At 42.8% G+C, this 12,719-nt stretch overlaps 1 protein-coding gene across 2 annotated transcripts in view; it reads left to right on the forward strand.

The window, feature by feature from the left end:
• The window catches only part of gpat3 (glycerol-3-phosphate acyltransferase 3), a 32,813-nt gene extending 22,357 nt beyond the window's left edge, over positions 1–10,456 (forward strand). For both annotated transcript variants that reach the window (XM_080743897.1, XM_080743898.1), the window contains 3 exons: positions 397–525; positions 7,185–7,264; positions 8,493–10,456. In XM_080743897.1, coding sequence (XP_080600023.1) covers positions 397–525; positions 7,185–7,264; positions 8,493–8,616 — 333 coding nt within the window. In that variant the 3' untranslated portion in view covers positions 8,617–10,456. The remainder of the gene's footprint in view (positions 1–396; positions 526–7,184; positions 7,265–8,492) is intronic.
• The last annotated feature ends 2,263 nt before the right edge of the window (positions 10,457–12,719 follow it).

Below are 12,719 nucleotides of genomic sequence, written 5' to 3' on the forward strand. Positions count from 1 at the left end.
AAATTGTCAAATATTACAGACAGAAATTGTGAAAATAGCCGATCTACATGCTCACAAGCATGTGAGCATGTAGATCTGCTATTTTCACAATAGAACCGTGTTATACAAAATTCCTCAACTCTTAGTGCTCGTCAGGGTGCCAGGTTCCCCAGTTAAAACATGATTATTTCGGGGGTCACTGCCTGAAAACACTACACTAGCTGTCTTTAGGCATTGCGCATAGGAGTAAGCGACCTGTTATAGAGCTGAATTATTGTTATATAGTCCTGGAAATTGGGTTAAATATTCTGGAAACGTTTTGGAAATGAATTGGTAAAAATGTGTGGGAACCCTGTATCGCTTAACAAGTAGGTTTTCTTTGACTAACATGAATTCTCTTTTTTTTTTCTTTTCCAGTATGACCCTCGTTTCGGAGATGCCTTCTGGAACAGTGCCAAGTACAACATGGTCAGCTATCTGCTCAGAATGATGACCAGCTGGGCCATCGTGGTCAACGTGTGGTATCTTCCTCCAATGGAGAGACGGGTAAGCCATGCCCTCGCTGTGTGTGGTAGGGTTGGGACAATAATCCATATTATCGTTTATCGTGAGAAAAACGGGTACACATTATTGCGTATCATTATTTTATGCTTTAACTATTGAAAAATAGCAGATCTACAAGCTCACAGCGCGGCACCGAGTGCCGCGCTGCGAGCTTGTAGATCTGCTATTTTAGAAAAATCGTGAAAATTAGAATTTTGACACGATTCTATAAGTGTCTTTTGAATCCTTCTTTTTGAAAAACCTATGTTTCTATGTCAGCAATCTGGCTCGCCATCGTCAAACTCAAACTTTTTCATGTGAAGGACCCACAAAATTATATATATTTGGCCACGGACCCTCATCTCAAAATATTTAGTTCCAGGGGCCACCCAGAAGCAAAATTTGAGTTGCAAACGTTCACTTGAAAAAATACATATATTCAAAAATGTGCACACATTTTCACAACGTTTTCAAAAATAGCAGATCTACTGTGAGCTTGTATATCTGCTATGTTTCAATAGTTAAAGCAGTCAATAATCCTAGGCCTAAATGGGTTAAAATGTATTGTGAAATCATCCTCCGTCATGCACTGGGATCAATTCACTGAGCTGAGCTGCGTATCCGATACCATTTAAACCCTCTATAATTGGTAAAAGGGACCTGTAAATAAGGTATCTCTAAAATATCATCACTGTTAGGCAGAAACCTTGTATCTCCAAGTTTCAAATGTGTACGTATTTTGGTAAAGCAAAGCCCTGCTTGTAGATCTGCTGTTTTCACTAGTTTAGTACATTTTATAGATGATAAATACAAAACGAACGGTTTTGGACATACAAGGTTTCCACCCGACAACGGCGATATGCTATAAATACAAGGCGTTGGGAGTGAAAATTATAAGGTGCAGTCGGCGACCTGGCCGATTCGGGAACAATGTAAATAGGGAATAAATGTCCCGCCCTTTAATTGACCATGTTTGCGTGTGTCCATGTATGCCCATATATGGAGATATCTGTCTGTCTACGTCCATTTTATGCCCATAGAGATCTCTGTAGGAGCCGTTTTGACCATCTGTTTGCCTGTGTCCATTTATGCCCATATATGTAGTTATCTGTCTGTCTGGGTCCATTTTATGCCCATATATGGAGATCTCTGTAGGACCCGTATTGACCACCTGTTTGCCTGTGTCCATTTATGCTCATATATGGAGATCTCTGTATCTGTCTGTCTGCATCCATTTTATGCCCATGTATGGAAATCGCTGTATCTGTTTGTCTGTGTCCCTTTATGCCCATTATGGAGATCTCTGTATCTGTCTGTGCCTCCGACTGTGTTGCAGACACAGTGCCGGTTCCCCCTTTGATGCAAACCCCATTATACCTGTTGTCATAGGACCCGTTTTGACCATCTGTTTGATTGTGTCCATTTATACCCATATATGGAGATATATGTATCTGTCTGTCTGCATCCATTTTATGCCCATGGACATCTCAGAGATTTTGAAGCGGTGAAAACCGCTTCCAATGAATGGCTTTGTGTGTATCACGCCCATATATGGTCATTTCAGTCCAGAATGAACAGGCTTTTTCAAAAACAGAATGTCCGTTTAATTACCATATATGGTGATCTCAGTCCAGAATGAACAGGGCTTTTCAAAAACACAAAGTATGTTACCTTATGTCCATATATGGTCACTCCAGGCCAGAATGAACAGGTTTTTCCTGTCCCGTACGTGTAAAATATCAGTCCAGAATGAATAGGCTTTCTCAAAAAGCAAAATGTCGATGTCCCTCCCGGTTAGATGAATGGATACTTTGAGGATGTAGCAAGCCACAAATACATTCAGAATAGAGGTTTTATCTGTCCACCGCTTCACTTCGAACCGAGGTTTGATTTTTTTGTTTACTCATGTGGCGTACATGATGTCAGAGCCTTTTATGAAGTGATATCACAATTAGTCAGCGCAACAGCCTGATGTCAACAATCAGCTCTGCATAAGGAGATTCCGAACGCCATTTACAAATTATAGCAGGGTTTCTTGTAGGCAAATGTAATATCAATAATGAAAGTAGCTATTTTATATATATACTTAATAATGAACAGAATTTATAAAATGATATACTGCTATACTGCTAGCTATAGCAGTGACTGAGGCAACAGGAAAAAGTCACCTTTCGTCCAAAATGAGTTTGCCATCACTGGTTTAGGTGCTACCTGACAGCGTTCCGTCCTCCCGTCCCGTGGGGACGCGACGGGGATGGGAGAATCGTGTCCCCGTCTCCAGACCTGCGTTCCCTTCATGGGGACACGGGATGGGGATGGGAGAATCGTGTCCCCGCCTCCAGACCTGCGTTCCCTTCATGGGGACACGGGACGGGGATGGGAGAATCGTGTCCCTGCGTTCCCTTCATGGGGACACGGGACGGGGATGGGAGAATCGTGTCCCTGCGTTCCCTTCATGGGGACACGGGACGGGGATGGGAGAATCGTGTCCCTGCGTTCCCTTCATGGGGACACGGGACGGGGATGGGAGAATCGTGTCCCTGCGTTCCCTTCATGGGGACACGGGACGGGGATGGGAGAATCGTGTCCCTGCGTTCCCTTCATGGGGACACGGGACGGGGATGGGAGAATCGTGTCCCTGCGTTCCCTTCATGGGGACACGGGACGGGGATGGGAGAATCGTGTCCCTGCGTTCCCTTCATGGGGACACGGGACGGGGATGGGAGAATCGTGTCCCTGCGTTCCCTTCATGGGGACACGGGACGGGGATGGGAGAATCGTGTCCCTGCGTTCCCTTCATGGGGACACGGGACGGGGATGGGAGAATCGTGTCCCTGCGTTCCCTTCATGGGGACACGGGACGGGGATGGGAGAATCGTGTCCCTGCGTTCCCTTCATGGGGACACGGGATGGGGATGGGAGAATCGTGTCCCTGCGTTCCCTTCATGGGGACACGGGACGGGGATGGGAGAATCGTGTCCCTGCGTTCCCTTCATGGGGACACGGGACGGGGATGCACAAAGAGCTCGCCCTCCCTCATTTATATATGACCTCTATGACCACCAGGACCCACCTGATTGGCGCCTTTCTTGATCTTTCCGATGAGTATAACGGTGCACGCCAGGGCTGTGAGAAGAAGAGCGCCAGTTCAGATGAGTATAACGGTGCACGCCAGGGCTGTGAGAAGAAGAGCGCCAGTTCCGAGGAAGCCGCCCATGACCACCGGTGCATGGCTCTTCATGGCACTTGCAATGGCTTTAGGGCAGCTCGGCACGACCTTCACAACCGCGCTGGGTTTGGGGCACGTCTGTTTAACCGCGAGTTCAAACAAGCCCCCCAGCAAGCCACAGCAATGGAACGCACGGTGGAAGAGCGTGAGAGTGACGGCAATGGCTGGGTCCTTCTTGAAGTACAGAGCATACAGGGTGTTGTAGAACTCCAACAGCTTTACCTCGACCTCATCGCTTCTGGTGTAGGCGAGCACTCCGAGTACCGCCACTGACCCGGCCAGGAAGGCCAGCAGAACAGCGAACAATTGGAGGGCGCGTCGACTCTCGTTGTAGGCACTGAAGCCTCCGAAGAGAACCACGGCCAGCAACACTGAACCCAGTGTGAGCAGCACAGTCACACCGTTGACAAATGCACTTGACTCGAACTTAGTGGTTTCAAAAATGGCTTTGGTGCCATGGTTAAACCTCAACCACAGGCCAAGAGTCAACATGGCAATCCCCACCGAAAGCAACACCGTGTTGAGAATGAGGAGCATCCATTTGGATAGCTTGCCGCATGGGCCCAGTGCCATGACGATAAAGATGTCTTCTTTTCTTCTCCGTCTCCTCTCAGTGTCCGATCTCTTATTATTACAGGAAAAAGTTTAGTCACTTAGTTAGATCAACCAATAGTCTGGAGACCAACTGCAGATCTTGCTTATTTGCCTTTCATTTTATAAGGCATGTTGTGATGTCATTGCGTGATTATGTGACGTCATACCCAGCCGATACACCCATACATAGGCATATATGGAGATCCAGTTTTCCAGAACCGCCGATCCGACCGACATGTCCATTTATGGGCAATTTAGGGCATGCCCATATGTGGGACTGCCCAACTTCAAACTCGGCATGGGCATGATGTGCCAAGTCGCTTGGATCAACCGATCTCTCTGTTTACAAAATAATCGCACCTGTGCGAAGTGAGTGGTGCAAACATGACACACATGCATATCTCCTTTGACGTCAGTGCTTGTATGAGCATGGTTCTCTATACATGGAGATCCGTACTAATACATTTTTGCTATCCATACATGGAGATCCGTACTAATACATTTTTGCTATCCATACATGGAGATCCGTACTAATACACACAAAGTGAAATGTAGGAGCGGTTTGCACTGCTCAACTGCTAAAATAAATTTCCTTCGTTTTAGTCTGTGACAAAAATAGCAAAGAATTGTAGCTCACAATTCATTTAGCTATTTCTTCTGACCTTGTTTCTGATCTTGCCCTGGCCCTGACTAATTCACAAACAAACAAACAAAAAAAAAAAGCATTTTTTGAAAATCTTAGGGAGGGACTATAGTGGAGAAGAGATTCAGTAGAACTAAAAGACAAGTCATTTTCTGTTTGGTTGCGCTCGGGTGTTGCTCTTTGAAAATATCACATCTGTTTGCAGATCTACTATAGCAGATCTACAAGCTCACTAGCCGTATTTATAAAAAAAAAAGGAAATGTTCTATATGTCTGTCATTCAATGTTATATGAGTTAAAGAGTTCTACCTCAATCAATCAATCAATCAAACAAACAAACAAACAAAATAAAGAAGAATAAAGTGAGGAAGAACAATAATGGATCCTCCCAGGGTAATAACATAAACACCAAATATAATACACTAGTAAGACACCTCAGGGTGACTTGCAACCTCAGGGTGACTTGCAACCTCAGGGTGACATGCGACCTCGCCCTAAAGGGCGAGGTCGCCCTTTAGTGATGTATCTGGGACCAGTTACTCATATACATGCATATATGGACATTACCAAATATGGGCATTCCCATAAATGTCCTTAATATTGATAACATAATCTCCATATATGGGCATAAAACGTACGTAAGTAATGCCAAGCAGGGCCTTGGTGAGTTAGGGCCTTGGTTTGATGCCTGTGGATCTCCATATATGGGCATAAGGGGGTACCTTAACATTCTCATTTTCGGCCTGGGATTTATGACATCAGAAATCTCCATGTATGGGCATAAAAGTTTTTTTTCTTTTTCAGGGAATGACCATATATGGACTTTTATACCCTGAGAAATCTTGTAGCTTGTCTGACTGTCAGTACAGGAAGTGATGTCACGTGACATCCTTTTTATGCCCATATATGAGTCATTCTGTACCACATCACTGTGACTCACTGACATCACGTGACATCACTTCCTGTACTGACAGACAATACTGACAGTCAGACAAGCTACGAGATTTCTCAGGGTATAATGCGACCTTCGGTCGCAATAATACAAAAGGTGGGTATTATGTGAACCCATGTCCACATAGAGCAGTGGTTCTCAACCTTTTCAGGCTGCGACCCCCAAAATAATCATATTTGAACTGGGGACCCCCTCACCCTGACAAGCACTAAGACTTGAGGCATTACATTTTGTATAACACGGTTCTATTGTGAAAAGAGCATATCTAGCATATCACCTGTGATGTGACAGGTGACGCAGGCGTGACTTTCAGAGATACACAGATATGTGGACAAGATGTGCCGGACATCACAGTGCATGATGTCAGAGCGGCAAACCCGTAGGCGTAGACTGTAAACATGTGTACACGTCTACACACGGACAAGCTGTGACGTTTCCTCAGAGTAAACTTGCATTTATACTATATATTTATACCAGGGGTTCAATGGTTACATTTATACTATATATTTATACCAGGGGTTCAATGGTTACATTTATACTATATATTTATACCAGGGGTTCCCAAACGTTTTTGTCTCAGGGCACCTCATAAATATATTTTTTAATCCGAGGCACCCCTACATTATAATTTCGGGTGGAACCTTGTATGTCCAAAACCGTTTGTTTTGTATTTATAATCTATAAAATGTACTAAACTAGTGAAAACAGCCGATCTACAAGCACACACCGCCTTGTGATGCGAGGCGTTGTGTGCTTGTAGATCGGCTGTTTTCACTAGATTTGTGCGACAGTCTTGTATGATGAAGCAGGGCTTTGCTTTACCAAAAGACGTACACATTTGAAACTTGGAGATACAAGGTTTCTGCCCGACAGTGACGATATTTTAGTGACTATGTTGCGAGGAAAACGTTGAGATAATAGCCATTTGGTTAGAACTGACTGAAAATAACTTTGTACTTCTAGTTTAAAATGATACTAAATAGTTTTTCAAGTGTCCAAATATTATCAAATTATCTCGCGGCACCCCTGGACTGCCGTCGCGGCACCCCAGGGTGCCCCGTCACCCACTTTGAAAACCCCTGAATTATACTACACATTTATCCCCAATTGTCCACATGCATCATTCATACTCATTGCTCAAACCAACACCTTCCTTACTCACTACATGTGCATGACTACGCAGTACAACGTAACTGTGAGTCTAGTTCTTATTATTATGATGATTGTTATTGTTGTTTTCATAGGATGGGGAGGACGCCGCTCATTTTGCCAACAGAGTGAAAAAAGCCATCGCTAACCGGGGAGGACTGCTGGACCTGGCTTGGTAATGAACCATACATAGTACAAATAATGATGCAGATCCCTTAGTCATAATGTGTAACGTTCATTTTGGTAGCCTGCCACTTCTCCTAGCTCTTTTGTCATCACAGCGTTTGTAGATGAGTATATGAGTCTACTATAGTATTATTGCTGCCAATTGTGTAGTGCAGTGGTTCTCAAAGTGGATTCCAGGGACTCTGTGGGTTCCTTTAGGGAGGTCTAAATGGACCCATATAAGTCTGTAACTCTGACAGTGTACAAATGGAACTAAATGAACCTGTTAAGGTCCATTTGGTTCCATTTGTACACTGTCAGAGTTGAGGGGAAGACCTTGAAATTTGAAAGTTTGAGAAACACTGGTGTAGTAGACTTATTGTTTACCTCCCGCTTCCCATTCCCAAGATGCACTGCAATCGTTCATGGACAGATGTGACTTATGTGGGCTAGTAGTGTTACTTTAAATAGTAATAAAGAAATCGCCGGCTTGTTGCGTCTAAAAAGACATATTTAGCCACTTGTCTGCCCACTGAAATCGATGGCTAAAAGCTGTGAATGGAAAAATATATATATATTTTCTTTTCTCCGATTACAATCTAAAACATGAATGAACCCTTGTTGTAAAAAAAACCCAAACAAACGAAGATGTCCTTTTAATTCAAAAAAAGGACATCTAACTAAATAACCCATTTTTCACCTGGTGTCAATTACACACGTTATTCCAACCAGTTCCTCTCCCCTCCATCAGGCGGAAGTTGTCCTTAAACACCATCTGAAAGCCGTCATTCGGTTCCCAAAATGTAAAAAACAAACAAACAGGGATGCAGTATATTGGTTGGTAACGGTACTCACTGTGTGTAGGGCTGTCACAATATGATTTTTCATTTTCGATACGATATGATTTTTCAACATTTCTGTTTGGCTTTTAGGCTTTGAAGTTGCATATGGTAGATATGATACATAACCTAAACACACAAATACATTACTGACATATTTGACAACTTACTACTTAAAAAATAACATTGATAGTGGAAATAGCCGATCTACAAGCTCACAACGCGTCGCGATGCGACGCGTTGTGAGCTTGTAGATCTGCTATTTCCACTATTTCTGAATTTCTTTAACATTCACGATTATGACGATTATGACAAAAATAATTGCGATAATGTCAAATAATCACGATTAGACGATTATGTAATAATTGTGACAGCCCTAACTGTGTGTGGACATTGCAGGGACGGGGGACTGAAGCGAGAGAAGGTGAAGGAAGCCATGAAACAGGAGCAGCAGAAGCTCTACAGCAACACGGTGGCCGCTCCCACGCAGAACGGCTCCTCCTCGCGCAGCCGCACGCTATGACAAACCGGTACGAACACTTCCTCCTTCCCAGTTCAGACGGTTGCACCCACCCTTCAAAGTGTGGGACTAGGCAGGGTGTGCCAGGGTGCTGCTGCCCTGTGGAGGGCACGTTGGGGCACGAGTTTCTGCCCGTGAAATGGGACGGTGCTGCCCAGCGCTTCCGAGTGGAAACAAACTGCCAAGTCGAACGGTGGCCGTTAGTATTTTCACCGCTGTGTTAACGCTCTCAAACCTTTTTTCATATCTCTTTATTTCAACTATATGCTCTACTTTAATGGTTCTGAACCTTTTCGGGCCACGCCCCCCCCAAAATAATCAATAATCCTATATGCTAGCTTGTAGACTGGCTATTTTCAATTTTTTTTGCTTCTTTGACAATTTGGCCAATGTTTGACATTTTTTATTGTATAGTTTGTTGATTACCTTTGAGGCAGTAATGGTCTTTTTTTCTTCTTTTCTTTCTTTCTTTTTTTATATTATAAAGTCCTTAATTTATCACTACACTGTCCCCCCCAAATCATGTGGGGACCCTCCTGGCGGTCCCGACCTACAGGTTGAGAACCAAGCGTGAATGCTATGCACATCAACTTTCTCTCGTTGGTGGAGGACAAAGTATTAGATTTCAATATCAAAATGGAAAAAAGTGTGCTAGTCCAACAATTTCACTAAGCAACATTTCGAACCATGCCTAAATGTTTTTTTTGTTTTTGATGTCATATACATTTTTCTATTTATTATTTGTTTGAACTCGTCTTCAAGGAGTTCCTGTATGAAAAACATCATTTGTGGTGTGATGAATACCCAAAGCCCACAGGCAGTTTGTAACTTTGTATGTTTTTTCTTCTGAAATGTTGTTTGAAAGGTTTTTTTTGTCATTCCAGTGTTCTTCTGTTGGTGTAGGGACCTATTTTGAACACAGGGAGGCAGTGTTTGCTAAGATTCTAACAAGACCTTGGTAGTAGTAGTAGTAGTAGTAGTAGTAGTAGTAGTAGTAGTAGTGGATGCAGTTGTAGTAACAGGCCTATAGTAGTATTACTAATAATGCACTCATCCACCAAATCCATTAAACAAATGTATTTTGTTGTTAACAGTATTAATGTATTGCTGCTTTTTGTTTTAATCGGCCACGTTTGAAATGCATTTGACGATGATGTTTGTCTGCCTATACATATACACAGTGGTTAATATGCCAAATTATTTGCTATTTTTAATTATCATATATCAGAGCTATCACACCTAAGGCTTATACATATTCAATATTTGTGACCGAGTTTATATTGAACTGCTTTTACACGTCTGAATCTTGTAATTGTAGTAAGATGAAGTGAACTGCAACACACTGCTACAATCTTGACCTCACTGACTGTATTTGGATATATCTTCGAACCGCACAACAGGCAACTACGCATTACCTGGTATTACTGTACAATATACAGTATTAATGCTATACATCACTTGATTATAGACCAACTTGACTCTGCCGTAGAACAGGGGTTTGTATCCCATATGTCACCAGATATTATATGCTGTATGTTTTTTACATTTATTCAGAGGATAAAACGTCGGCGGCTGTCTGTTACGTTTGATTATAGCGACACCGACGCAAATGTCATGACATTATTGAAATATAATCTAAAGATACAGTGTCCCCTCTTGAGTATTGTTTTATTTTTTTTGTAAAAGAAGAAAAAGATAGGCCTAGTGGAGGAGAGAAAAAGAAAAGCGATATGAGGAGAGAAAAATAGTCAGGCACGGTGTCAAATGGAAATCCCTGTGTCTCTGGCCCTAGACATGTTTACTGTGACGATCGCTTTAATAAAGAAAAGCAGAGACTGTGAAATGGCCTTGAGTTATTCTTCCACACACAGCCGAGCTTAAGCCCGGGCTTAGGCCCCGTCTTACGGCCGTGTCGCGCTTTACCTGGGAAAACAGCCGATCTGCAAGCTCACGACGCGCCGCACTTGCGGCGCGTCGTGAGCTTGCAGATCGGCTGTTTTTCCGGCTCGGGGGACCAAAATCATCAACAATTCGCCAGCCCTCTCTCTCTCACTCACTCACACACACACACACACACACACACACACACACACACACACACACACACACACACACACACACACACACACACACACACACACACACACCGTGATCCCAGCTCCAATTCAAGTACCCCTCCCCCCACTCCTCCTTCTATTATAACACAAGCAACAAATCCTTAGCAAACTGGAATCGCTCGAACGAGAGAAACGTTTGTTCTTTTCCTAACAAGATTATGAATTATTAATAGGATTTCCAAAGCCGATTTTTATAACCTTATTTTCTGGTGGGAGGTGGGATTCCTGGGACGAGTGACCACACCATCGGGGGGGAGGGGGGGGGGGGGGGGGCTGCTGTTGTGTGATGTATGTGTCCCCACATCTTTTAGATCCAATTTAACCTATTCAGAACGGGTACACATTATTGTGTATCATTATTTTGTGCTTTAACTATTGAAAAAACAGCAGATATACAAGCTCACAGCGCGGCCGCGCTGCGAGCTTGTAGATCTGCTATTTTTGAAAAATTGTGAAAATTAGAATTTTGACCCGATTCTATAATGTCTTTTGAATCCTTCTAAGGTTTTTTGAAAAACCCTATGTTTCTATGTCAGCAATCTGGCCAGCCATCGTCAAAGAAAAGGTCCTTTTCACTTAAATGGAGCTCAGTTAGTCTGTTCTTGTAGAGACTACATGTCAGTAGTTCTCAAACCTTTTCATGTGAAGGACCCCCAAAATGATATGTATTTGGCCACGGACTCCCATCTCAATATATTTTGTTCCAGGGACCCCCCAGAAGCAAAATTTTAGTTACAAACGTTCGCTTTAAAATACATATATTCAAAGATTTGCACACATTTTTATGACTTTTTCAAAAATAGCAGATCTACAAGCTCGCATCGCGGCACTCGGTGCCGCGCTGTGAGCTTGTATATCTATTTTTCACTGGTTAAAGCAGTCAATAAGTCTAGGCCTAATTGGGTTAAAGTGATTCAGATAGATTTCGGAGGGACATCATAAAAGGCATGATGGTGACCCCTGTGCTACCCCCCCACCGTAGGTCCAGATGACTGCAGACTCCATGCAACTGCCTCTCGATATGTTGATTAGATTTGCTCGATTTCAGTTTTTCATTATTTCTTTTAAACTCCAAAGTGATCCATACAAATGCAATGCAGGTACACTCAGAAAATATGAATATTATTCGCAAATCGAATCATTCCTGGCGGAGAATGTAGTTCACGGAGGACATCATTTTAAATCACGCGTTTTCTTTTTTCTTTTTTTTTTTGCTGGGAACGTGCCCCCCCGCGTGGTTTGAGCGGTCGCGAGGGAAAAAGAAAAGATGGGACTATTAAAAAAATAAGAAGAGCTGGAAGTCTCTGAGACCTGCCATTAGTTAGTAGAACATAATGCCTTTTAATGGCACTGTTGTGACATCTATGCTTAATGGTCGCCATGCCAAGGTAAAATACAGCTCAAAGACACAAATCAGTGCAAGATGATGGATTCATTTTGACCACGTTTAGTGGAAGATTCCATGAAATGTACTTGTGGACAACATGGGATGGCATTGCAACTGAATTTGTGAGTATTTCAAAGTCAGCAGTGGAGGTGGGGGCACACGTGTCACAATTATTCCATAACAGTCTAATCAATTATTTGAGATGATCAGTTATTTTGCATAATCATCATCATTACCGTTTCCATGTTGAAAAATGATTTCAAAGAATAGCGGAAGCTTGATGAGCTTGTACTATAGATGGCCTATTTCTGCTATTTCTATGTTTTTCTAAAGTAAAGAGATATTAAATATGTCAAGTAGTTTCGTTGTATATTTAAGTTGTTTGTCATAACTGTCTGTGACATTTATGTTTACACAAAGCCTATAATAAGAACCACCCCAGATGGCAGTGAAGTGGAAATGTAAGGACCTTTAAGACCTTTTTAATACCCTATTTTTGTAATTTTTTTAACAAAATGAAAAAAGTCGATCTACAAACTCACAACGCCTCGTAAATGTGATGCCTCAATTCCTACAATTCCAAGTGCTTGTCAGGGTGGGGG

The sequence above is a fragment of the Nannobrachium achirus genome, assembly GCF_963921795.1.
Source record: "Nannobrachium achirus genome assembly, chromosome: 15".
Lineage (NCBI taxonomy): Eukaryota > Metazoa > Chordata > Actinopteri > Myctophiformes > Myctophidae > Nannobrachium > Nannobrachium achirus.